This window comes from Urocitellus parryii, chromosome 11 (assembly GCF_045843805.1).
Source record: "Urocitellus parryii isolate mUroPar1 chromosome 11, mUroPar1.hap1, whole genome shotgun sequence".
Lineage (NCBI taxonomy): Eukaryota > Metazoa > Chordata > Mammalia > Rodentia > Sciuridae > Urocitellus > Urocitellus parryii.
Genome location: NC_135541.1, coordinates 69844682 through 69868566, shown reverse-complemented (window position 1 = coordinate 69868566; position 23885 = coordinate 69844682). Strand labels below are relative to the sequence as shown.

At 36.9% G+C, this 23885-nt stretch overlaps 1 protein-coding gene across 1 annotated transcript in view; it reads left to right on the top strand.

Annotated features, from left to right (window-relative positions):
* The first annotated feature begins 782 nt into the window (after window positions 1–782).
* LOC113176958 (guanylate-binding protein 5-like) overlaps window positions 783–23885 on the top strand; it is a 37937-nt gene continuing 14834 nt past the window's right edge. Inside the window, 9 exon segments of the mRNA XM_077791116.1 lie at window positions 783–972; window positions 1646–1773; window positions 2921–3030; window positions 3286–3479; window positions 3889–4131; window positions 5293–5384; window positions 5386–5577; window positions 6440–6652; window positions 7506–7608. Of these exon segments, the coding sequence (XP_077647242.1) occupies window positions 783–972; window positions 1646–1773; window positions 2921–3030; window positions 3286–3479; window positions 3889–4131; window positions 5293–5384; window positions 5386–5577; window positions 6440–6652; window positions 7506–7608 (1465 nt within the window).

The window sequence follows — 23885 nt, the reverse complement described above, 5'->3', positions numbered from 1 at the left end:
GAAGTATTAATTTTAAGATGTCCATGAAAATAAAGTCAAACAGTGAATTTTTAGTTTTGTAAAATGGCAGAAAACTCTTCTTAATAGCATGACAAGTCAGAAAAGCAAGGATTTGCTTATGTCTCTATGGCTTAAAAATATTTTACCAGAGACTCCTCAGATTACAAAAGCTAAAGAACAGAAGAAGAAAGTGGTTAAACATTAATAAAAGAAGTTTTGTCTTCGCTCATATAGCCAGTCATAAAATCATCATGCTTTGAACATTTGTTTCAATAAAGGGATTTATCAACTAAGTAAAAAGCACTTCAAAAGTACAGCTTTAAGAAATAAGCACCTGCAATTTATTTTTAATGCTAGATAATGGCTTAGAATTAATGCAATTCACTTTGGACCTGGACTTAAATAAGAGAATTACAAAAATTTATATTTGGCAAATAATCAAGCTAGGGACATAAAAAAAAAGGAATATAAGTAAACCAAAATCCAGGAGAAGGAGTTAGATACAAAGAACCAGTAGGTAAGATTCAGGAAATAAATTTTTCTATGTTGACCAAATATTTAAGAATAAGCAAGGTAACTGATAGCAGGCCTAGGACCGACTTTACTATGGTGCTCTTGATTATCTTTTTTTATATTTTGTTTTTTAATGTCTTCAGAAAGAGACCATGCTGGGGAACAGTTATGTTTTCAGGTTCAGTAAGCAAAATGGCTTTCTCTGCTTAAAGACTAGAAATTGCTGCTCATCCTACCTCTTTCCTTGAAGACTAAGTAACATCCCAGACATGGACTCAGAGACCTACATGCCAGGCCCCATGTGCCTCATCGAGAACATGGAGGGGCAGCTAGTGGTCAAGCAGGAAGCCCTGCAGATCCTGTCGGCCATCACTCAACCCATGGTAGTGGTGGCCATCGTAGGCGTCTGCAACACAGGCAAATCCTACCTGATGAACCAGCTGGCTGGGAAGAAAAAGGGTGAGTGCCACCAACAGAGCTCTGCTGAGCCCTCTGTCCACCACACTATGGGCATCCAGCATGGGGATGGAGGGGAGAAAGACAGTGCCAAGAAGGGACAGTGAAAACCAGTGTTTGGGCCACACCTGGGTCTTTTAACTTGGGGAGATAAAGGGAAGGTTTCTGTCCCTGACATATAACTTTTTAAAAATGTTGATCTTAATGTCTTTCAGGGAGAAACACAATATATTCCCCTAATACAGAATGAGATCAATGAAATAATTTCCATATGCATTATTATTATTATTATTATTATTATTATTATTATTTATATATGACAGCAGAATGCATTACAATCCTTATTACACATACAGAGCAGAATTTTTCATATCTCTGATTGTAGACAAAGTATATTCACACCAATTCCTGTCTTCATACGTGCACTTTGGATAATAAGATGGTCCATATGCATAATTATAAACTTTAAAAAATTTACTTGCATATTATTATAAAAACCATAAAAATTTTCCACTTACAGAATTTGACTTTATTTCCCCATTTCTCTATTGTAATGAAGATCGTATTTTCTGCTGTTTCCTTATCTTGCTTTCCTTAAACCCTAACTGAATCATCAAGAAAATACACGAATTCTAGATCCCCTTCTCTGTGACAACCCCTGCACTCCCCTCTGCAGGCTTCTCTGTGGGCTCCACGGTGCAGTCTCACACCAAGGGAATCTGGATGTGGTGTGTGCCTCATCCTGAGAAGCCAGGCCACACCTTAGTTCTGCTGGACACTGAAGGCCTGGGTGATGTAGAGAAAGTAAGGACAGAAGATTCTTTTATGATTAAACTCCTTATCACTGAACATGCTTTGTACAAGCAGTTTTTCATTTTGTTTTTATAAATTTGTACTTTTACTTGACTGGACTATATTGCCCCTCATTTTTTTTTGTTTCTATTTTCAATAGTGTTTGGAAGCCTGAAGTGAGAAAATATATTTATAATGCAGAATGAATATTAGAACTACATTGATGTTTTTGCTTAATAGTTCCCAGGTATATAAAAATGGTGCAAATAAACTCACTTTATAAATTTATATGGTTAGTAGTGGGCACAGGATGAGATGAACTTCTGTTCAAATCAGGGCTCTGGCACTTTTCAAGAAGAGTGAGTCTCCCTAAATTTTTTATATTCTTTTTGGTCTTATCCAACTCATCATAGGAGTAGACACATGGATCTTTTTTACTGCATTGGTCTTCTCTAGTTATATTCTAATAAGTATTTAGCAACAAGTTCACAGAAGAAAATGAATTGGATTTGTACAACTGAACCATTCTATAAAGATTCCTATCATAACTAATTACAAGCTACTCAAGCAAAGTCACTAAACTCAAGACTTGAGAAGAGATGTACATAGTTGACTCTCATGAGCTGTTTTTTGCAACTAACCAAACATTCTCTTGAACGTCCACTGCTTGTTTTTTATGTTTTGATTTTGATTTTTACATTTGATTTACCTACCAAGATGCAAAGATAGTAATCCAAAACTTCAGCTTCAGTTTCCTTACAAAATGGAGATATGAATAATGAGTTCATCCCACAGCATTAAAATTAGATAAGATCAGTAATGTGAACTCCCTTGTGGATAATAATTATTTGATAAAATAGATATATGTATTGTTCACATAGGCTGATTTTGTTTTAGTACCAGGAAAACTTTGATTTTAACTATTCTGGTTACCCCATTGACTATTAATTTTGCCATTATCTATCAGTGGCTATAAGTGGGACTCTGGAGTTAGAAATGTATGCTTTAGGGTAAAATTATCAATGAGAAAACTATGGAAGTTCATGTGTTTGATCACTTGTGTTTTCCCTGCTTAACACTTGTATATCAGAATCTTATTTTCAATGGTAGTTCATTTTGAAATGCCATTTGACATGACTTAAATTTGTTTGATTTCTAGGATGATGATAAGAATGATACCCAGATCTTTGCTCTGGCAATCCTTCTGAGCAGCACCTTTGTATACAATACCATGAACAAAATTGACGAGGGGGCCATTGACCTACTGCAGTATCCTTGTGAGGTTCAGGATGGCACCAAAGCCACAGAGAACGCCATTCATCAGCTGCAAGTCTGTGAAACTTTGTAAATCCCCCAAATGAAAATGGGTAGACACTGAATGTACAGTCAAGAGCCCTCATATTCACTGATGATGAAATGTTGATTTGTTAGTTGCCAAATGCAAAATGCAGGTTTAGGGAACATGAAATCAAATATGGGCTTAGATGCTGTGCTATTTCTTCTACTTTTCCTTAATCATCTCAGCAATATGACAGAACTGACAGATATACTCAGGGCAAGGACGTTGCCTAACATTGGAGTGAAAGATGCTGATGACATTGGAAACTTCTTTCCAGACTTGGTGTGGACTCTACGAGACTTCTACCTAAGCCTGGAAAGAGATGGACAACTCATGACAGCAGATGAATATCTGCAGAATTCATTGAAGATGAAGAAAGGTAAATAAATGCTTTGGTTTTGAAAAGAAGAAGGAAAGTTACCCAAGAAATGATATCTGGGTATCATTCTTATCATAATCCTAGAAGTCAAACAAAATGATCTCTTTTTTGATAGAAGGCTAAAAGTATAATTTTCCCTATTTTTCCACCTAGCTGTTTTAAAAAATAAATAATGAATATTATTGATTTCAAATGAAGTAATATGTTTGATATCAAAATTTATTACTCCCTTGTTCTTGGGGAAAATTCTTTCCTTTTTTCTTTCCCCTGATTAGTTATCCTTAATATTTTTCTAACGGTATATGAAGACATAATAAGTTGAGTAACACCAGGGAAAGGGCATATATTTGAGGAGAATAGATTAAAGTGAATGTAAATTCTAAAGAAAATAAATACTGTTTTTCTACAGGTATTGATGAAAGAACTCAAAGTTTCAATTTGCCTCGTCTGTGTATTCAGAAGTTCTTTCCAACAAAGAAGTGCTTTGTCTTTGACACACCCACTCACCAGAAGAAGGTCTCCCAGCTAGAGACACTGAAGGAGGATGAGCTGAGTTTTCAGTTTGTGCAACAAATGGCAGAATTCTCTTCCCACATCTTCAACAAGTCCAAGATCAAGACACTTCCAGGAGGCATCAAGGTCAATGGGCCTTGTGAATATCTCTTTAAGGATTTTCTTTCTATTCAACATAATGTGTAACATGTAAGAAGGTCCTTGGGTCAACATTGCATAAACAATTACCACTGTGCAAATCATTTGCACCATGTTTGTAAAAGCTATAGTGAATACAAAAAGTATTTCTAGTATTTGTTTTAGTAATGCTTGTAAGGTTACATGAAATAGGAACATGATGAAGTTAGATATTTTATCCTTTAGTCAACCCCTGTTCATTTAGATTACTCCCCATAGGTTGGCAGCATTTGTTCAACAAATAAATTAGATGCATGTGGGGGTCACAATTTTGGTAGATATAGTTACACATACCTGTTCCCTGTGAAAACAGAACTTGGTTGCTACAAGTATTGAACTAAGGTCCAGTATTGAACTAGACCCTCTAAAGATATCCAGTCAGACTTCTTCTTGCTCTACCTTTACCTAACAACTTCAGGTTTCATAACTTTGTAAATGATTGTTGTATTATTGAGGAAAGTAGAAAAATGACAAAGAAGGAAAACCAGAAAGTTCCAACACAGAATAAGGGACAATTGGTCTAAATTGTATAATTGGCTTCTTTTCAGAGAATGGTATCTATCATACTAACTTAAATACTTAAAAAAAATGAGAGAAGAGAAAATTTTGAAGAAAATGGAAATCCAAGGCAGAGGGAAATAAAAGGAGGATCAAAGAGGCAAAAAAAAAATCCAACCACAGGAATGTGCATGATTTTATATGATCATCTGCTTATTTCTCCATGGAGAAGGATTAAAATCATACAATCATATATCTTGGGGCTGAGATAGTGGCTCAGCAGTAGAGCGCTTGCCTAGCATGTGTGTTGCCCTAGGTTTGATTCTCAGAACCACATACAAATAAGTAAAAAAAAATTATCAACAACTAATAAAAATATTTTTAAAAAAATCATACAATCATATATCTAGACATTTTCCCTATTTTCTTCTTTAGCCCCTATTTCTTTTCCCAAAGAAGGAAACACCTGTCTTCTTAATCTCACAATTTCCTAAAGAAAGTTATCTAGTGGTCAGAAAGTTGTTGAATGAATGTTATCAGAATTAATTGACATTAATGAATCGATTAGTCAGTTATTTCATTGACTTTTTATGCAAATAACACCAAGATCTCTTCCTCTGTGCAGGTTTAGAGAACCTGGTGCTGACCTATGTCAATGCTATCAACAGTGGGGATGTGCCCTGCATAGAGAACGAATTCCTGGCCCTGGCCCAGAGAGAGAGAGAATGCAGCTGCAATAAAAAGGGCACTTGCCCACTATGACCAGCTGATGGGCCAGAAGGTGCAGCTGCCCACAGAGACCCTCCAGGAGCTGCTGGACCTGCATAGGGCCAGCGAGAGAGAGGCCATAGAAATCTTCAAAAAGAACTCTTTCAAGGATGAGGACCAAAGTTTCCAGAAGGAATTACAGGTAATTGTGTGTTTTATTCTAATTCATGTGCTTTAGGGTTAACAGAGGGAAAAATATTACTGTGAATAACACAATAAGACGTTTTTAAGAAAAACAATTCCTATTAGACTAGAAAATAATGATATTTGCCTATGTGTACATATTGTCACTTTTCATTTGTAAACAAAATGTAAATACCTGGGCCCTTTATGCTCTGAAGTTTTCCTCTATGCACACAGCTCAACTTTACCATGTTACACCCAAGAGCTAAATTTGAATTGATTTCATTCCTTTAAAACATTGTATTTACAGGGGATAATATTGGCCAAAATATATTGTTGTATTCTTTGCATGTTTAAATACATAAAAACAAATCCCATCATTATATACAACAACAATGCACCAATAAAAATGTGAAAAGAAAAAAATTGTATTTACAAAGTCATGTTTTATCTTTTTATTAAGCAGAGAGAATTGTCATTTGGATCTGCTAAAGTATGAGCTATCTAGGATTAATAGAGCAAGTTGACGTCATTCCAGCTAATTATTCACTTCTACTTCTTGAAGGTAGAAACCAGAAACCAGAAATGCTGAAAAAAAGTCGGCTGCATTTAAAATGAGGGTTTGAGTTTAGAGGTCTGTGGACATAAGATCACATCTAAAGCAGAAATGCAAGAGAGGGGTTTCAGGAAATTTCACACCCAAAAGTAAATGCCATATTTTACAGACTATCATTCTTGTAACTATTTCAGGTTTGCTGGGAAGGTTATAATCTTGCTTATATTCTTTGAAGTTTCTTAAATAAATAGAGAATCTCTTTAAAAATAAATTTCAGAAAGACTGAGGTGTTGCTAATATCTCCGTGGGTTCTTTCCCTTTGAAGACCCTACTAGATGCAAAGCAGAATGACATTTGTAAGCAGAATGAGAAAGCCTCTTCTGATTGTTGCTCAGCTTTACTTCAGGATATTTTTGGTCCTCTGGAAGAAGCAGTGAAGCAGGGGCTTTATTCTAAGCCAGGAGGCCATAATCTCTACCTTCAGAAGACAAAGGAGCTAATGACAAAGTATCATCAACAGCCCAGGAAAGGAATACAGGTATTTCCCAGGATTCTATCTATTAATTATGTGAAATGCTGAGGTGTCTGTTTTAAAAAGCCATTATGTACAGGACATGCACACAGGAACAGAGGTGCAGTTTATGTCTCTGCCTCCGAGTTACTCTGTAGCTGAATGAGCATGCCTGGGAATTATGTACCTGGTGTTGGTATTTTAGCACAAGATGTGGGTGTGCTAATGATAGCTGTGGAATTAAACTGAACCATCACCATAATCACCAGAATTCTATTGCAAACATGAGTACTGACTGCAACAAAGGGACCATTTTTGGCTATACAGAACAGAATTCCAATTATTGTAATTTATTTAAGAAAAACTATAATTGGTTTATATATCTAAAATCAAAAGTTTTTAATATGAATACTTTCCAGAGTTCAAACAGTGTCCTCAGTTGTCTTCCTTTTCTTTTCCTTTCCAACCCCTATTTCATTATTCTGCTCCATTTTCCTGATAAATGGCTTCATTTTCAAATAGACTTGCCCCACATGACAACCAGGAAGATACAGCTGAATAAAAGTTCAATTCCTCTTAGTGCCTCAATCCTCGGGGAACAGAATATGTCTTTCCCAGCATCCTTGAGTCTTTAAAACACTCAAGTTGCAGTATTTTTCCTTCTGTGAATGAGTTCTTTTCATCAAGTGGCCTTGGGTGCTCTGATTGGCCCAGCCAGGTTCTGAACCTCACCTGTGGAGAGGCTTGATGGACATCTCCATCAGGTGCAGGCAGAACGCCTTCTAAGAGGAAAAGATGATTGATAGAAGAAGAAATATAATTGTATCACATTGCTAAACACAATTTCCTGGATCTTACTGTGTGTTTTTGGGGTTCCTAGGCTGAGGAAGCTCTGCAAAAGTATTTAAAGTCCAAAGAGTCTGTGAGTAAAGCTGTTCTACAGACAGACCAGGCTCTCACAGCCAAGGAAAAGGAGATGGAAGGTGAGAAGAGAACAGAAGTAATGCAAAAAAGACAAGAAATGTCCAGAAATTTGAAATTCATGTATCCTGGCCTAGCTGAGATCATTCACCTGAAGCAAGACAGACAAAGAGGCTTCTTATCCCCACAGGTGGTATCTGAGTATGGCAGGATCAGTTGCAGTATGGTTATCTGGAAGGAAAAATAATGGCAGGAATTTTCTGTGTGGGTTGGAACAATAAGGAATGAGAACGGGAGGCCCAAAGGAGGGACAGAGCTGTCCTAGAAGGTTTATACTTTTCCTTATTCTCCTCAGAGGCACGTGTGAAACCTGAGGCTGCCAAGGCTGAAGCAGAAAGTGCAGAGGTGATTCGTAGGCAGATGCAGCAAATGATGGAGGAGAAAGAGAGACTCCATCAGCAGCAAATAAGACAAATGGAAATACAAATAGCAGACATTTTGGAACAGCAACACAGGAATGTGGCACGTCAGCTCCAGGTATTGAATCAGTTGTTTCAGCCTAGGGTTGTGTTTCTGTCCTTTCTCTATAAGGATGAGAGCATGAAACAGTGAGGGGAGATGAAGAATACTAGGGTGGTTCGGGGCAGGAACTGTGGAATCAGACTGCTGAATGTGCATCCAAGCTCCACTATTACCAAATACATGGTGTAAGCAAGTTATCTATGTCCTCTGTGCCTGTTTTCCTCTTGCATAGAATAGAAATGGGGGTTAGACATATTTGTGAAGTTATTGTGATAAGCAAGTTCATTAATATTTGGATTTAGAATGGTGAGTGGAGTAGAATAAGAATATAAATTATTAAATCTATAGCAAGGCATTTCTGTCCCACAGTGATTAGCTTTTTCTGTTAATTTGTTAATAGCTCTGGAAAATCCTTTGCCCTGTTTATACCTGTTACATCAATTTCATCTTGCATTTTGTCTTTGCTGTTGTCCTTGCCTCGGTCATCTCTGGTTCTTATGGCCTTGAACTCACAGTGCTTGTTTCACCAAGTCCTGTAGTTTATCATCACTCAATAAGCAGGAGTTCTTCTCTCCCAAGCACTGTAAAAAGCCCTCTGCATGCATTCTCTCATCTAATCTATTTACTGTGAAGCAGAACTGTTGTGTCCCCAGTTTTATATGAGGTTAGCGATGCCCCAAGGAGATAACTAAATGTGAGTATCTCACACCCTTGTGAGGCATTGAAGCTGCCTTTCCCATTAGTGGTATCCTCAGTGTTGCTGCTCCCTAGATTCTTTGGCAAATTCCTGTGGGAACACCTCATAAGATAGACAACATCCCAACATTTTCCCTGGCTTACCATGAAACCTGTGGGTACCAGTTTTTCAGTAACTACCCCAGGGTATTTTCGGGATTGTAGCTCTTTTCTGAAAGTGTTATGCTCCAATTTGGGACCCCCAAAGACCCAAGATCGATGTAAGCAGAAAAGAGGTGTTTATTGCGAGCCAGCTCAGTCCTCCGTGCGCATACACAGCAACTGGTGACGCTGAGAGGCCCCAAGCCCAGGGTTTGCAGCAGTTTTATACATTTTTTGGAGAAGGCAGGGACTTCACATACATCATAGCATCTCTTAGCAAATCATCACACACCTTGGGAAAATAAAAAAAACAACTCTAAAACATGATTAGCACGTTCACTGGCGGGAACAAGTTGGGTAGGGGTGATTGGTCAGTACAAAAGGGGTATTCATTTGAACTGATTGGTTTAAGCCATGAGGGGTATACGTGCTGAACTACATGGTTTCCCAACATGTTATCAACCACCATAAACTACTGGGAGGGTCATCTGGCATCCCAGGTATTTCCCTGTCTCATGCTGATTGGTGGATGCTAGGGGGCTGCTATGGATCCCCACCTAGCCTTACTGAGTCAGGGACACCTGGCACAGCCGATCTCTCCTGTTATTTGTCCATAAACAACTTAGCAGGGTGGGAATCTGCTTAGGAGTGCTCTGTGGGTTTTTCCAAGGATAAAGGCCATGTCCCTTTCTTGGACAGGCTTTGCTCTGAGATACAGGCTGGTTTTTCAAAAGGCATTATGGGCAAACTCTGGTATTTGATCCCCTCATTCTTTTCTTGTACTTCTCCCTCCAAAGTTTGGTGACCTGAACCATTTTCCTCATCTAAGGCTCAGACACCTCGCCTGACTGCACATCACCTAGATATTCTGTTTTTGTGTCAGTTTCTTCTCTTACAAACACCGTTAATATTTTCCTAAAAATGGAAAAGAGGATTGGGAAAGAGGACTGAAGTCAAGTTGTGACTAAGATTAATCAAGGAAACTAGGTAGCATAGGTGAAAAGTGAGCCTTGGGATGGAATTCTACAGACCCCAACATTTCAGGGACTGGATGTTTCTGGAACTAGAGAAAGAGGAATGTGACTAACTATAGAAGTAGCATGGACCTACCTGAGTGGAAAAGAAAAATATGGAAATGTCTATTGTTTATGTGTATTAAAGGTAGTAAGGACAAGTCAGTGGTGTAGGCAATCAGAATGAAGCTGAGCTTGCTTTTTGCTAAGTTTTATTGTTTTTATTTATTACTTCTCAGGAAAGGGGTGACATGATCCCTGAAGCTCAAATCACCAGGTTTCATGATCAGATCCAGCATCTCCACCGTGCTAGTGATTCATGTATCATACTCTAACGTACTGAAAACATCAGAGCTTCCTCTTCCTATTTCTTTTCACTGAAGATGAGAAACTAGAAAATGTGGGACAATGAACATTTGAACAATCCCAAAGCCTTTTGCCTAATCTTTCAGTTTGTCTCTAGGTATGGCAAGTTACCTAGGTGTTGTTAACCACAGTCAAATGGAAATTGTTCTAGGTTTTGGCCTCTGTTCAGCATCACTCTTGCTGCTGGCCCAGTGCTAGATGCCATCAAAAGGAGGCCCCAGTGGTAAAGTTAAAACAATGTGCCCTTCTCAACTGGGTGAAGGCTTCCCTTCTATGAGCAATGGTGCAAATCATCAGCATTGTCAGTTGACCTCTGCATGGAGAAATTCCAAGCTTAAAGCAAATAATGTTATGATGAGATGGACATCTCTAGAGGATGACACGAAATACTACTGTAAAATTATATCATGTGCTTAAGGGCTAAAGAGAAAGCCTTTTTCTTTGCATTCATTCTCACCTGAGTTAGTTCATACTCAGAGAATTTTATAATAGAAAACATTGGTCTTAATATTTATGTATTATTTAAAATCCTTTAGACCTCATAAATAATAGGCATAAGTAATGTGTAATGTGCCAAAATTCTGATGATGCTCATTTAGTTTTATACTTTCTATATGTGAAAGTTAAATCATCATAACTTTTGCAGTCTTTTGTGAGAGCCTGTTGATTATTTAAAAATATTGATAAAATGAATGTATCTGTTAGTATGTAGTTTTAACTATAAAATATTTTTAAGCCATAAATCTATTATGGTTTTAACTCTTTTTAAAAATGTTTCACAGTATTTAAAATTCTATGGGGAAAGCTTTTAAATTTTCATCAGGAGATTAGGAATTTCTTTAAAACTAGAATTAAAATACACTTTGCTATGCCTTTCTATTTGTTTTGTTTAACTCCAATAAAAATTTTAAAAATTGTAGGAATACTCCACAAAGTTACATTTCTTTATATCTTATAACTACTTAATTATGTAAAGAATTTCCAGTGGGGAGATAATAGAAGTACATCATTTATTTTTTAGTTGCTCAAAATGTGTTTTATTTATATTCAGAAGAAAAGCACATTAGTGTTAATATCTGTACTTTTTCTTCTGTTCTTTGAGAGTTTCATTTCTCTAAACTTCTTGTATAGCAAAGTTCTGCTCAGCTATGTTTCTGGACTTGACCTCAACTCCACAAGGTACCAGCACACTGGCTGAGCATTTGTTTAGCAATACTCTATAGGAACCTTTGTGAGCTATGCAGACCACAAAACAGAAAATAACATACATTTTACACCTGAGGAAATGGCATAGTCGGAAAGAACAACTTTCTATATCATTACTACTTATCTTCAACACACTTTTAAACCTGGGTCATGGCATAATTAATCTACTTATCCAAAGTTCCCACCATTTATACTGTTAGTCTAGACCACACTACAAATAATCTGACATCTAGCTCACTAACACTTCTCTAATATCTCCCCACCAAATAAGGGGTCTCCCCTTACAAAATTCTAGAGGAGCACGTTGCTTCCACCAGTGGTCCACAAACTTTCTTTCCCACTAGGTTCCTTGGCTCCCATGTGTCCCCACACACTCTGTCACCTAGAACAGAACTGTGTCATTGGATACAAAATGACAAGAAAATGCACTGAAAGATGAACAGGGAGAGTTTTTAGAACTACTAAGAACTAGACTATGTATTTCTGACCCCATTGATCTTATTATTATGAAATTAAATGATTAAATTATTTAAGTATAATGAAAAGTGAGGAAATAGATTGTCTCCTGGAGTTTTCATTTGAATCACAAACCCACTAATGCCTGAGATTAGCCTTGCAGACTTCTGATTTCCAGAATTATAGGGTATAAGCTTGTATTTTTAAAAATATTTTAGTTGTAGATGGATATGATACCTTTATTTATTTATTTTTATGTGGTGCTAAGGATCTAACCCAGTGCATCACCCATGCAAGGCAAGGGCCCTACCATTAAGCCACAACCCCAGCCCTTGCTCTTATTGTTTCTTCCTTCCTTTCTTTCTTTTTTTTTGTAACATATTTATTTTTATCTTTTGTAGTTGTAGATGGATACAGTACTTTTTTTAGAGAGAGAGAATTGTTTTAATATTTATTTCTTAGTTTTCGGTGGACCCAACATCTTTGTTTGTATGTGGTGCTGAGGATCGAACTCGGGCTCCACGCATGCCAGGTGAGCGAGCTACCGCTTGAGCCACATCCCCAGCCCCAAGTACTTTTATTTTATTTATTTATCTTAATGTGTTGCTAAGGATCGAACTCAGGGTCTCACAAGTGCTAGGCAAGTGCTCTACCACTGAGCTACAACACCAGCCCTTTCTAGCATAATTTAAGAGATAATTTTACTGAGCGTCCTGAGTAAATGTTTATTTCCAACATTTCTCAAGTTCTATGTTGTCATATAATAGAAGCTTATATGCCACATGTGCCATTTTCTCTGAGCATTTTAATTTATTATTACTGAAATGTTTTTTAAAAACTCAGATTTCACTCTTATTGTTTTGAGTCACTTAGTTGGTGGTCATTTGTTACAACAGCAATAGTAAACATGTACAACTTCTTTATTCCTTAGCATTCTAAGTAGTTAGTAATAGCAGCTAATATTTTTTCAGGATTCACCATGTGCCAGTTGTGTTCCCTGTAATAACACATCTATTGCTCACAAAATCCTATGAACATGAAGTATTGCTTTATTGTAATTATCATTACTTAAAACATTTTTATGTTTATTAGTGGGACTATTATTAAAGTTACTAAATTTAAGGCACTGAAGATAATTATGTCATCTCAAGGCAATACCACAGGAGCCTTTTGAATCTGGACCCCACATTAATAACCATTTTGATATTGTCTTTCTTGTCGTGCTTAATAAAACAATAGTAAGTAATATGTTAAAATTTAGAGAGAATTACTGAAAGAATGAAAACCAAAAGCACAGTGTGAAAACAACCTAAAAGTACTCAACACAAAAAAGAAGATACATTGTTAAAAATAAAGGTTAAAAATGTGGTAATGACTCTTGAATGTTTAGATCACCAATGGAACAGAATAGAAAGTTCAAAATAAACTCTATAGGAAGTATGGAGAGTAAGGTGGACTTCTAAATAGAAAGAGACAACTGCATGGCAAACTTAGAAAAAGACCAAATCAGAACCAGATCTTACATTCTACACTGAAACAACAACAACAAAACAGTTTAAAGTGTAACAATATAAACTGTATTTAAGAAAACCAAGGTTATATTCTTTATGAACCTATAGGAGAGGGCCTTTCTATGAGTCAAAAGTATCTTGAAACTTCTCTTGATCCTATATCTCAATCAGTTATAACACAATCCCTTGATCCTTTTCAAAGCAAGATTCTGATGAATTATATCCCCTTCTCTGTTTTTCAAAATTATGAAATATGACACATTCAGAGGAGTACATCGAATATAAAGCATATAAATTACAAAATTCACACCCCAGAAACATAAATTGAGCATTGCTAAAACCCCAAAGGAGTGTATTTCAACCTCTAACTACCCTACTAGAGACAACCAGTGTCACAACTTTTGAATTCCTCATGGATTGTATCATATACAAATGATGTCTGAAATAACGTAACTTAGTTTGATCTTCTTTCTAGATAAATCAGATTTTATTGCATGTCTTCTTTTGTACTTGCTTCATTTCCAAAAAGATATCAATAAGATTTTTCTACTTCATTGTGTAGTTGGAAATGTATATATTGTATATAATAAAATCCCTTTGTTTATTATATTATTGATAAATATAAAAATTCTCAGGTTTATCTTTTCTGAAATATTATTCAGTTGATTTTAAAATATGTATGTGTGTGTGTGTGTATGTATACATGCACAATTCCCTTGTGTAACATCCCTAGGAATGGACTTCCTAGGTTAGAGGAAGTGAATCTTGTCCTTCTACATTAGGTTTGCCATGAGTTCAGAGTCTTTCTTGCATAATATGATGGTTTCCACACCAAAACTGCTCACATTTTGAAGTACAGTGGCTGTACTGTATATGGTAATGTGTTGTATCTTATTGAGACATTAATTTGCATTTTTCTCAAATAAATTAGGTGCAACACTTCTTCACTAGTTTGTACACTAGTTCTTTTTCATGTTTTGTGATGTCTTTTTCTATCATATTCTGTCTTTTTCTTGATTTTTAGGTGTTCCTTAAATATAAAGGATATGAGTTTCCTATGTGTTATATGATTTGTCAATGTCATTTCTCATTCTGTGATTTCCTTTAACACCTTTTATGGAATTTTTTTGAAAAGAATTTTTGACTGTAGTCAACAACATTTTACTTTATGGTAGGAGGGATGTATGTGTTATTGCCTGTGTGTATCTTCACATCTATCAACACGGTGCTCCTTATCTATTTATTTTTCTAAATGTGTGTCATTTGACCTTTCATATGTATCTCTATAAATTTCTGCAAAAATTTAAGATCTATGTAGTGTGAATTATGGGTTCAAAGTATTTTTCTGAAAAAGGATGACCTATTTTCCCAAAACAATTTAAACAGAAGATAGTCTTTGTCTCCAAACTCATGAAGAAATTGTAAGTTTGATAACAATATATGACTGTGTATTTTGCAACTCTCTCAATTCTTAGGGCCTGTTGACCACTCACGCACAAATATAATGATGTATTGCAAACTAAAGAATCATAAGAATTATGTCTTATTTCTACTGGGCTCAGGCTTTCTACAATGTTCATCAAAAATTTCTTGGCTGTACTTAAACATTTGCATTTCTATATAAATTTTTGGATTATTCTGTACCTCCCAGAAAAAAATCATATGTTTTCTTGGATTACATTGAATCCATTAATATTTGTTTTCATTGTCTTTATAATTTGTAAAACTCTGTATTTACAATTAATAGACAAGTAAAAGGAAGACTAGTAGAATAGAGAAAGAGAGAGGAGGGGAAGTGTGAGGGGAGATGGAGACCATGAACTGAAATGGATTTTCATTCATGTTTATCAGGATGAACCCAGAAACTATGTGGAACCATTAAGCTCTAATAAAAAAATAAAATAAAAATTTAAAAAACTCTGTATTTATATTTATTTACAAACGTTTTCACTAGATAAGAATTTGGAATTGCCATTTCCTATTCAATATCTTAGAGATATTTTTCTACTCTATCTCACTTGTAGAGTTTCCATAAATAACTGCTCCTATTTTTATTTTTAATTCCCCATATGTAACATTTTCTCTAGTTGCCTCCAAAATGCTTACTTTATATTAGGTTTTATTATGTTGCCTATGATGTGCATGACTGTGTTTTCCTTGCATTTATTCTACTCGGATTCTCTGAACTTGCGGTCCTGTGGTTGGTTGTCTTCGAGTAGTTTCAGAAAGCTCTCAGCCATGTTCTCTTCCCTTTCCATTTTGTCTTTTGGAATCCCAATCATATTTACAGTAAACTCTTTGACATTGGTTTTGGGGATGCCCCAAGCTACTGGGAACTCAGCTATCATTGATTGTACTCATGAATCTCTTTGTGCTGCTGTGCTGCTGTTTAGTTAATTTCTATTGACCTTTTAAAAGGGCTCTGATTCTTCTCTCTGTTATGCTCATGTGTAGTATTTTGTTGATCCCACTGAAGAATTCTTCATCACTAATATTGTGATTTGTGGTTTACAGAGTTTCCATCTGACTGTTAACAATTTCCACTTTCCTGCTGCAAATCCACATCTGTTCATGTATATTGATCACCTTTCTGCTAGAATCCTTAAACATCATACATATATAATTCATCATAATATATAATTCTATATATGTTGCTTGCTTTAGCTCTTTAAAATCAATAGTTTTAACTTCATTTTCCAATGTCTCTCACAATCTTTTAAATCATTCATTGCTGAAGAAATAGTTGAGAATTGTATGATAATATTTGTGTTGGAAATAGAAATACCTCTTTTGTATTAAGATGTTTGGGGCAAGCATGGGTTCAGTGTCATCATACTTCAGCTGGATTTGAGTTTGGTTTTTATGGATAGCTACCTTGAAAGTACCACAAGCCTGAACTTTCACCAGTGACGTTCTGCAAAGACATTGATCTTTATGTAAGGTCTAGTGTGCTAGAAAGTCAGTCTCAATATGGCTGTGACATTTCAGTTTTAGCAGATTCTGCATAGCTATCTCACATGGATATCAAAAACAGTGATACTATTCCTGTCTGAGCATATTCTCCAGACCCCAAATTGAGTACATGTAAAAACAACAACAAACAAACAAAGAAAACCACAAATTAAAGCAAAACTGTTTCTAAAGAAGATACTACATTTATTTCGGGGGTTCAACTAATGGAACAGAGAAGAACTTTATTTCAGTTAAATAAAGTCTCATTAAACTATCAGTTTAGGAAACTATTTCAACAAGCTTTCCTTAATCAATATTTTAACTTTTATGAGGCTTACCGAATATCATTTTAAGAGATGTTCTTTCTTGCAACAGCTTGAAATCATGGAGCCAGAAGAATGATGCCAAATTTGCTTTTTTTCTCCTGTTATCAAATAATGATCCTAAATCTTCCTTATGGTCAGAAAGAACAAATAAGCCTGAGTATCTTCTTTTCTAGAGTCATGTCTTCATACCTGCATGAACAAAATGAAAACAAACAAAATATATAAGAGAGAGAGAAAGAGAGACAGACAAAAATACACTGACATTTTAGATCCCATTATTAGAGAAAGGACTGTTGCTATTTAGGCTTGCAACAATGTGCATGTCTACTAGGTATGTCCCTCTCTGTCTCAGTAACTATAAGGCCACTGTACTTAGCCCAGCTTGGATTCATCTCCAGAAATTGCCAAGTTTAATTTCAGGATTAAAAAAATTCTCTATCAGATAAGGATGCAAATATCTCAGAGTTATACTAAATGTTTGCCTTTAAATATTCTGTGATTATATTTTACATGAGGAGTTCGTGGCAACCTAGATAGAGGTTATATTTTTTCTAACTAAACTGCAAGCTGGTATGGGCAAAGAGAGTAAATATAGATTATTTGTACATTTGTGTCACAGAATTTGAGTCTGCACTCAACAAATTCCTCTTTCCCCTCTTTCTGTCTGAATCTTGGGGATGAGTAAAATGGCTTCTTGGGAACAGAATCAAGGGATGTCAGGAGCCAGCCTCCCTGGATTACTTTACAGTTCTCATGATCTATAATCATTTGCCTCTGATAATTCCTGCATTAACACAGGACCCTTTGGAGTATACCTCATATCCAAACCATAATATTCTGTTCCTGATTCTCAAAAGTTCATGTCCATCTCACAATGTAAAATGCATTCAGTCCATTACTAATAGTATCATTTTCTTAACAGTTTCAGATTGCCCAAATATCCACATCCAAAGTCTCTTTTGACACTTCTGGGAAATTATTGGCTATGACAATCTATAAAAACCAAAATCATGTTACATATATCTAATAATTAAAGGCACAGAGTCAACCTTTCCATTCTAAAAGGGAGGAATTGAGGCATAGAAAAAAGGGATGGGATCAAAACAAGATCAAAACCTCACCAGGCAAACAGAACCTATATCTCCACATACAGCATCTAGGACCCATGGTAGCAAGAGGTGCACAAAAAAAAGACGTAGGCAGCTGTGTTAGAGCCATTCATTTCCACTGGAATATTTTGAGGAATGGTACAAAAGCATTTCAGAACTCTGACCCCAAGAAGTCAAGAAAGAAAAGCATTTATTCATCAACTTCCATCCCTTTGGGATGAAGACTGTTCCTACAGGCTTATCTTCTAGTTTGTAGGAATGATTTTAAGTGTGTTCTAATGAGAGATCCAGTCTGAGCATAAGAGAAGTCTTAGGGCAGGAAAAATAGCATAGGCATAGGCCTGAAGCAGAGTGCTCACCAGCATAAAGCTTGTTCCAGCCCAGGTAGAACTGGATGCAGTAACATAATCTGGAGTATAAGTTGGACTATAAGGAATAAAATTTAGTCTCTCTCTTATCCAGTAGAACCAGTCCATGATAGAGTTTTTTCAAAAAGTGTATCCATATGGGTTATGGTCATTTATGAGACCAAAACACCTGACCAGAACAACTTAGAGGAGGGGGAAAGTTGACTTTTTTTTTTGAGATTCTGGTTTAAGAGGTTCAGTCCACTGATGGCCAGCTTCATATCTTTAGGCCCAAGATGAGGTGGAACATCATGAAAGAAGAGTACAGTGGAAAGTAAAGGTAACTGCTTAATTCATGGTAGCCAAGAAGGAGAGAGAGAGATGTGGTAGTGATGGTGGAGAGAGACAGAGACAGAAAGAGGGAGCGAGAGTAAGCAAAACATATACTTCAAAGAAATGACCTCAGTGACCCACCTCTACCAGCCATGCCTGCCTTGAATTACGCCCCAGTACAGAAGTCCTTTCAAATATTAATCCATTGAATAAATTAATTTATTGATTATTTTACAGCTCTCATAATATAATCATTTCATCTTATGTATTAACACAAGACCTTTGGAGGACACCTCATATCTAAGGTGTAAAAATTCACTGTCACCAGGAAACTCTGCAAGGATTTATTAAAGAACAATTAGTGGAAAACTAACTTCCTGTTTACAGTGGCTGCTTTTAAAACCATAACTGATATTCTTCATCTGCCTCTCTTCCCACTTGCCTTGGTCCATTCCAGTTGCTCTAACAACACCATAGACTTGGTACGTTATAAATAATAGAAATTTATTTCCCTCAATTCTGGACCCTGGAGAGTCTAAGATTGAGTTGCTGCTCAGGGCTCACTTTCTGCATCCAACATTGCCCCTAGCTGCTGTGTCCTGACATGGGGGAATGGTAAAATGATTTGTTTGTATCCTTTTGACATCTGTTGTAATAACAAACACAATTCATGAGGGCAGAACATTCATGATTTGATTATTTATCCAAAGCTTCCACCTCTAATACTGTCACCTTGGGGACATCTGAATTTTGGAGTGACACATATACTCAGATTATAGTACTGGTTAGTAGGTTTCCTTATTCTCAGGGACACTTCAGATGTTCTATGTTCTTTGTGAGGTGAACCAAATCATCACCTTAAGAAGTCTGAATTCTCAGTGACATTGATTTTGAACAGTGGTTGCTGGTTCTGTCAATTCAACATGGACCACAGAAAAGCCATTTCCTGCCCTGTATCCCAAAAAAATCCTTATACCTCTCCTGTGAAGAAGTAACTATGGTTCCTCATTATAATCAAGGTAAATTATAACTACCAGTGTTTAAGTAGTGGTGCATTGCTGCTTAAAATTTATTCGAAAGATTGATGACTTACAAAAAATATTTTAGCACAGTGATTTAATCAGTATTTTGGTCAGAAATTTGGGTCAAGTTTGGCTGTGAGATACTTCTGCTCCAAGTGGTTCCACTGAAAATACTCTGTTGTATTCAGATGATAAGTGCACTGGTCTATAGGTCCACAGTGACCTCATTCACAATCTGTGGCCTGGTTGAGGATAGTTAGAGACATGGGCCTGTCCTTCATGGTCTCAGACACTGAAAATAGATTCAGGATTTTGGCAGGTGAAACAACATGCTAGGTGCAGTAGTGATAGTAGACATACTTTTTTGGAGGCAGCAATATCTTCCCTCACCCCAGTCATTCCAGAGGCCTTTTTATATGCTGGCCCAAAAGAAGGCATATTGCTAACAGAAAATAAGAAGGCATATTGCTAACAGATTAAATAAGTGAGGCCATGCCCACAAGAACATGTTTATGAGTCTGAGTACATATGCTGCATCAAGGTGTTTATGACCTTGGCTACATACTAAAAATAGCCCACCAGAAAGCTTGACAAGAGAGCCTAAGTATAATCATCTTGGGCCAACCCTATAGATCCCATTTATAAATGTCATTTGAAGTTCCTACATACTTCTAATCCAAATTTCCAAAACATAGAGCTGCTTGTTAGCATGTCCATTACTGTTGGCCATAGCCTGGGATCCCCCCAGTTCTAAGCCTGAGAGAAAGGTCTGAATGAAAAGAATTTTCTTTTTAAAAAAGTGATGAACAGATAAAAATATAAGGGATCTGGGTAGAGGAGCAGCAAGTCAAGCAAGGAAGGAACAAAGGTTAATAACAAACTAATTTATTGAGTTGGTTACCACTGTGAGTAACTGCAAATCCACCTGAAGAGTTCTCTCTGAAATATTGTATGCAAGGCATCTCAGAGGGGAACCTACAGGAAATAATATGGACAAAAATTTTTATTGGCTCCCATCCTCATGGATATCAATACCCTTACAATTCTGGGAAGAAAATGATCATATATGTAAGACTGTCAGATGAATCTTTGTTGGGCCCCACATTACTGAAGCAGTGAAGACATAAAACACCATTCCAGGAGAAAATGCCCCTAGTGATAGCTCTACAAAGCCACAGACATTATAAAACATGGAACAAAAAGAAACTTGAAACTGTGTACAAGAAGTTCAACACATGTGACAACTTCCACACAGGGTATGACATTACCAATTCTAGTGTTTGATTTTCCTTTTTATAGAAACTAAATGGAAAATATGTTGCTTTGGCAGCTAGAGATGGATCCCAAAGACACCTACATTTAAATTTATTGTCTATGAACAGATGTTAAGCAGTTCAACTGGTCATCAATTTTGTACAAAAGGAGAGTAAACTGAAGTAAGGCTCTACAGAGTCTTGAGCAGTGGTGAATGGTTTCGCTGGTTATTCTTGGCTAATAAGGAGCACAAGTGAATGATCAGTAATAAAGAGGTGAGTGCACAGGAGTGGGTTTGTTAATATGTAGTTACTTATTTCTTAGGTCAATGGTGACCAGACAGTATATTCTTTAAAGAAAAAAAATGACCCATCTGGTGGTTACCTTAGATTTGACCCAAGTTTGTCCTCACTTACCCAGTGATTGTACAGAGTAGACATGATAGCTGTAATGGAATCTTTGCAATTACCTACAGCCTGGGATCTCTCTCAACAAAGTTCATTTCACCAAATATTTAATGTTGTCCTGAAGGCAACAAAGATTGACACTGATTCTTCAACACAATCCATTTCTTCAGTGAGATCAACCAGCTATTAGATATAGATATCATGATGGTCACACCAGGACCTTTGTACCCTGGAGATGGCAGCAATTTTGTTACTGGAATTGATATGAATTGTGATTATGCATTGGCCTTCCCTGCTTAGAGAATTATGGGCAGGAGCTATTGAAGGATTCATAGTGTCTGACCCTGCTACATATCACCTTAAACAAGTTTCTGACTTACAGAAAAGAGGCATAACAATGTGAATATAGCCCAAGGATGCATTAGTACTGATACATCATGGAGAAGCTGTCAGGCTTATAGAAAAATGGAATATCCACTTAGGGATGTAGCTAAGACACACTGTGGGATTGTTCATTGGCATTCATGGTGCAGCATATAATTGATGAACGAACAGCTCTTGCATGCTGGATAAAATATATAGGCCTGGGAACCAAGGGATTAAAGTAGAAATGTTCCCCCATGGACTCATTTGTGAATCTCTGATCCTCTAAACACTTCTTGAGTTCCTACTGGACTAGAGAGCTGATTATCAGGGTGGAGTTAAGCAGTATTTCTCCCAAGAGTCTTAGTAAAGTTGCACTAAATTTAAATCTATAGATGCCATGTGGCCATGTTGTAAACTTCCTATTACACTAACCAGCAGGCAATGAATGAGGTTGTTTTACTGGCAGACTTAACTGACCATGATTTAAATGAGGAGATTGTGCAAGATGGAAACAGTCTGGTACTCAAGGATTCATTGGGAGTCTTGTGTTATTTCTGAGGTCTGTTCAAATGTATTGGAAGCAAGCATAGCCTAACTAGAACATAGAATCAATTTTTTTTTTTTTTGGTCCTTCATGAATGCATGAGAAGAACTTCTGGCTAAGTATAAACAATCTAGAATGGGTAGAAGAGGGAAAGATCTTGAATATCAATTATGACATGAAATCAATGGCAATAATGAGGACTATCACTTAGACTTTCCTATTGTAGATACATTTAAAAAAATTATGACTAGCCAAACATTTGAAGAAGTCTTGAAGGAAAGAAGTGGATTTTCTGTGAAGTATGAGGAGATCTGGGCAGAGAGAAAGGGGTCTTCACAGATGGTGTGGGTGTTCCAACCATCTCCCCATGTCACTTACGCTTTCTGCACATTCCAATGGCATCTAACAGCAAACATCAGAGATACCCTATCTGAGCATTTGCTTTCAACCCACATGTGGGTCAGACCAGCAATGCTGGAGGGTCATTGCTCCCAGTAGCAATTCCCATTCAGATGTGAAAGGAAATGGAAGGCAAAAGCCCCCATTCTAAAGGCCAGATTCCCAGGCAGATTTTATACTGTTTCCTAGAGTTAGCTCAAGGGGCTGGGCTCACAAAATGACCTTCTGACTCTGTTCCTTGGTTTTATTCTCTTCCCATCTTCTCTTTCCCTCTCTGCTACTCTGCTTTGTAGGATCACCTTCTTAGCAAATCCCTTAATCTCAAATCCTTGGCTCAGGACTGGAACCTCAGGAAACACAGTCTAAGAACTCCTGTGTTTATTTTAAATTACAGATAAAAGCAACAGTCCTGTAACCTTGTCGTCAGAATAAATTGAGATCTAGGGGCTGGGAATGTAGTCAGTGGTAGAGCACTTGCCTGGCCTGCATGAAGCCCTGGGTTCAATCCCCAGTAGTGCCCCCTTCTCCAAAGAACCAAAGACAGAATAAACTGAGATTTAATCATTAAAAAGAATCACGGTACTGGTGACAATCATGAGAATACAACCACAAACCAGAGGACTTCAAGGAGTGCTTGGGTTTGAAACTTAAAATCAGTTAATTGTTAGCTCTATAATTTTGAACAAGTTACAAAATCTCTCAGGGCCCTAGCTCTTTTAAATTGGGAGGAAATATTTGTGGAATATTTACTCCACATAAACTAGTGAACACTGTGCGTGGAATATAGCAGATGTTTAGAAAATAATTTCCTTGCCTGCATTCCATGTGTACTAATTGCCAAGACCTTTTGTCATTTCCTGTAAATTAAAGTTCTCAACTATGGAACCTACCGTAAAAGCAACAAACTCACTCCTATGTGACTGCATCTACCTTTTCAGAAAACCAGACCTGAAAAAATATGTTCTTCCCAACTGGAGGTAAATATCATCATATTCCAAAAGAGGCAAAATTAAACACACTTGGAAAACTTGCAAAAGCTCTCCTTGGTAACATTTCTCCTTCAGGAACGCTTTGGAAGTTCTGGAAAATCAGGCCAAATATATCCAAACCTTCCACAAGAGGTGCTCAGAATACCAGCTTGGCGACCATCTAGTAACTGAATTGAGTCTGTGGTTTCCGTTTCCTGAGGAGAAGTTTGAAAACCTCTTCTGACTTTTGGCGTGCTTATACTCCATATCCAAGGGTCTGCTGGGAGGTGGGAGCTGGAGAAGAAGGAAAATCCCCGGGATTGTGGGAAGATGCTCATCAGAACTCATCACAGCTAAAGGAAAGGACAACTGTTGGTACTGACCCTGACCAAGCCCTCCTT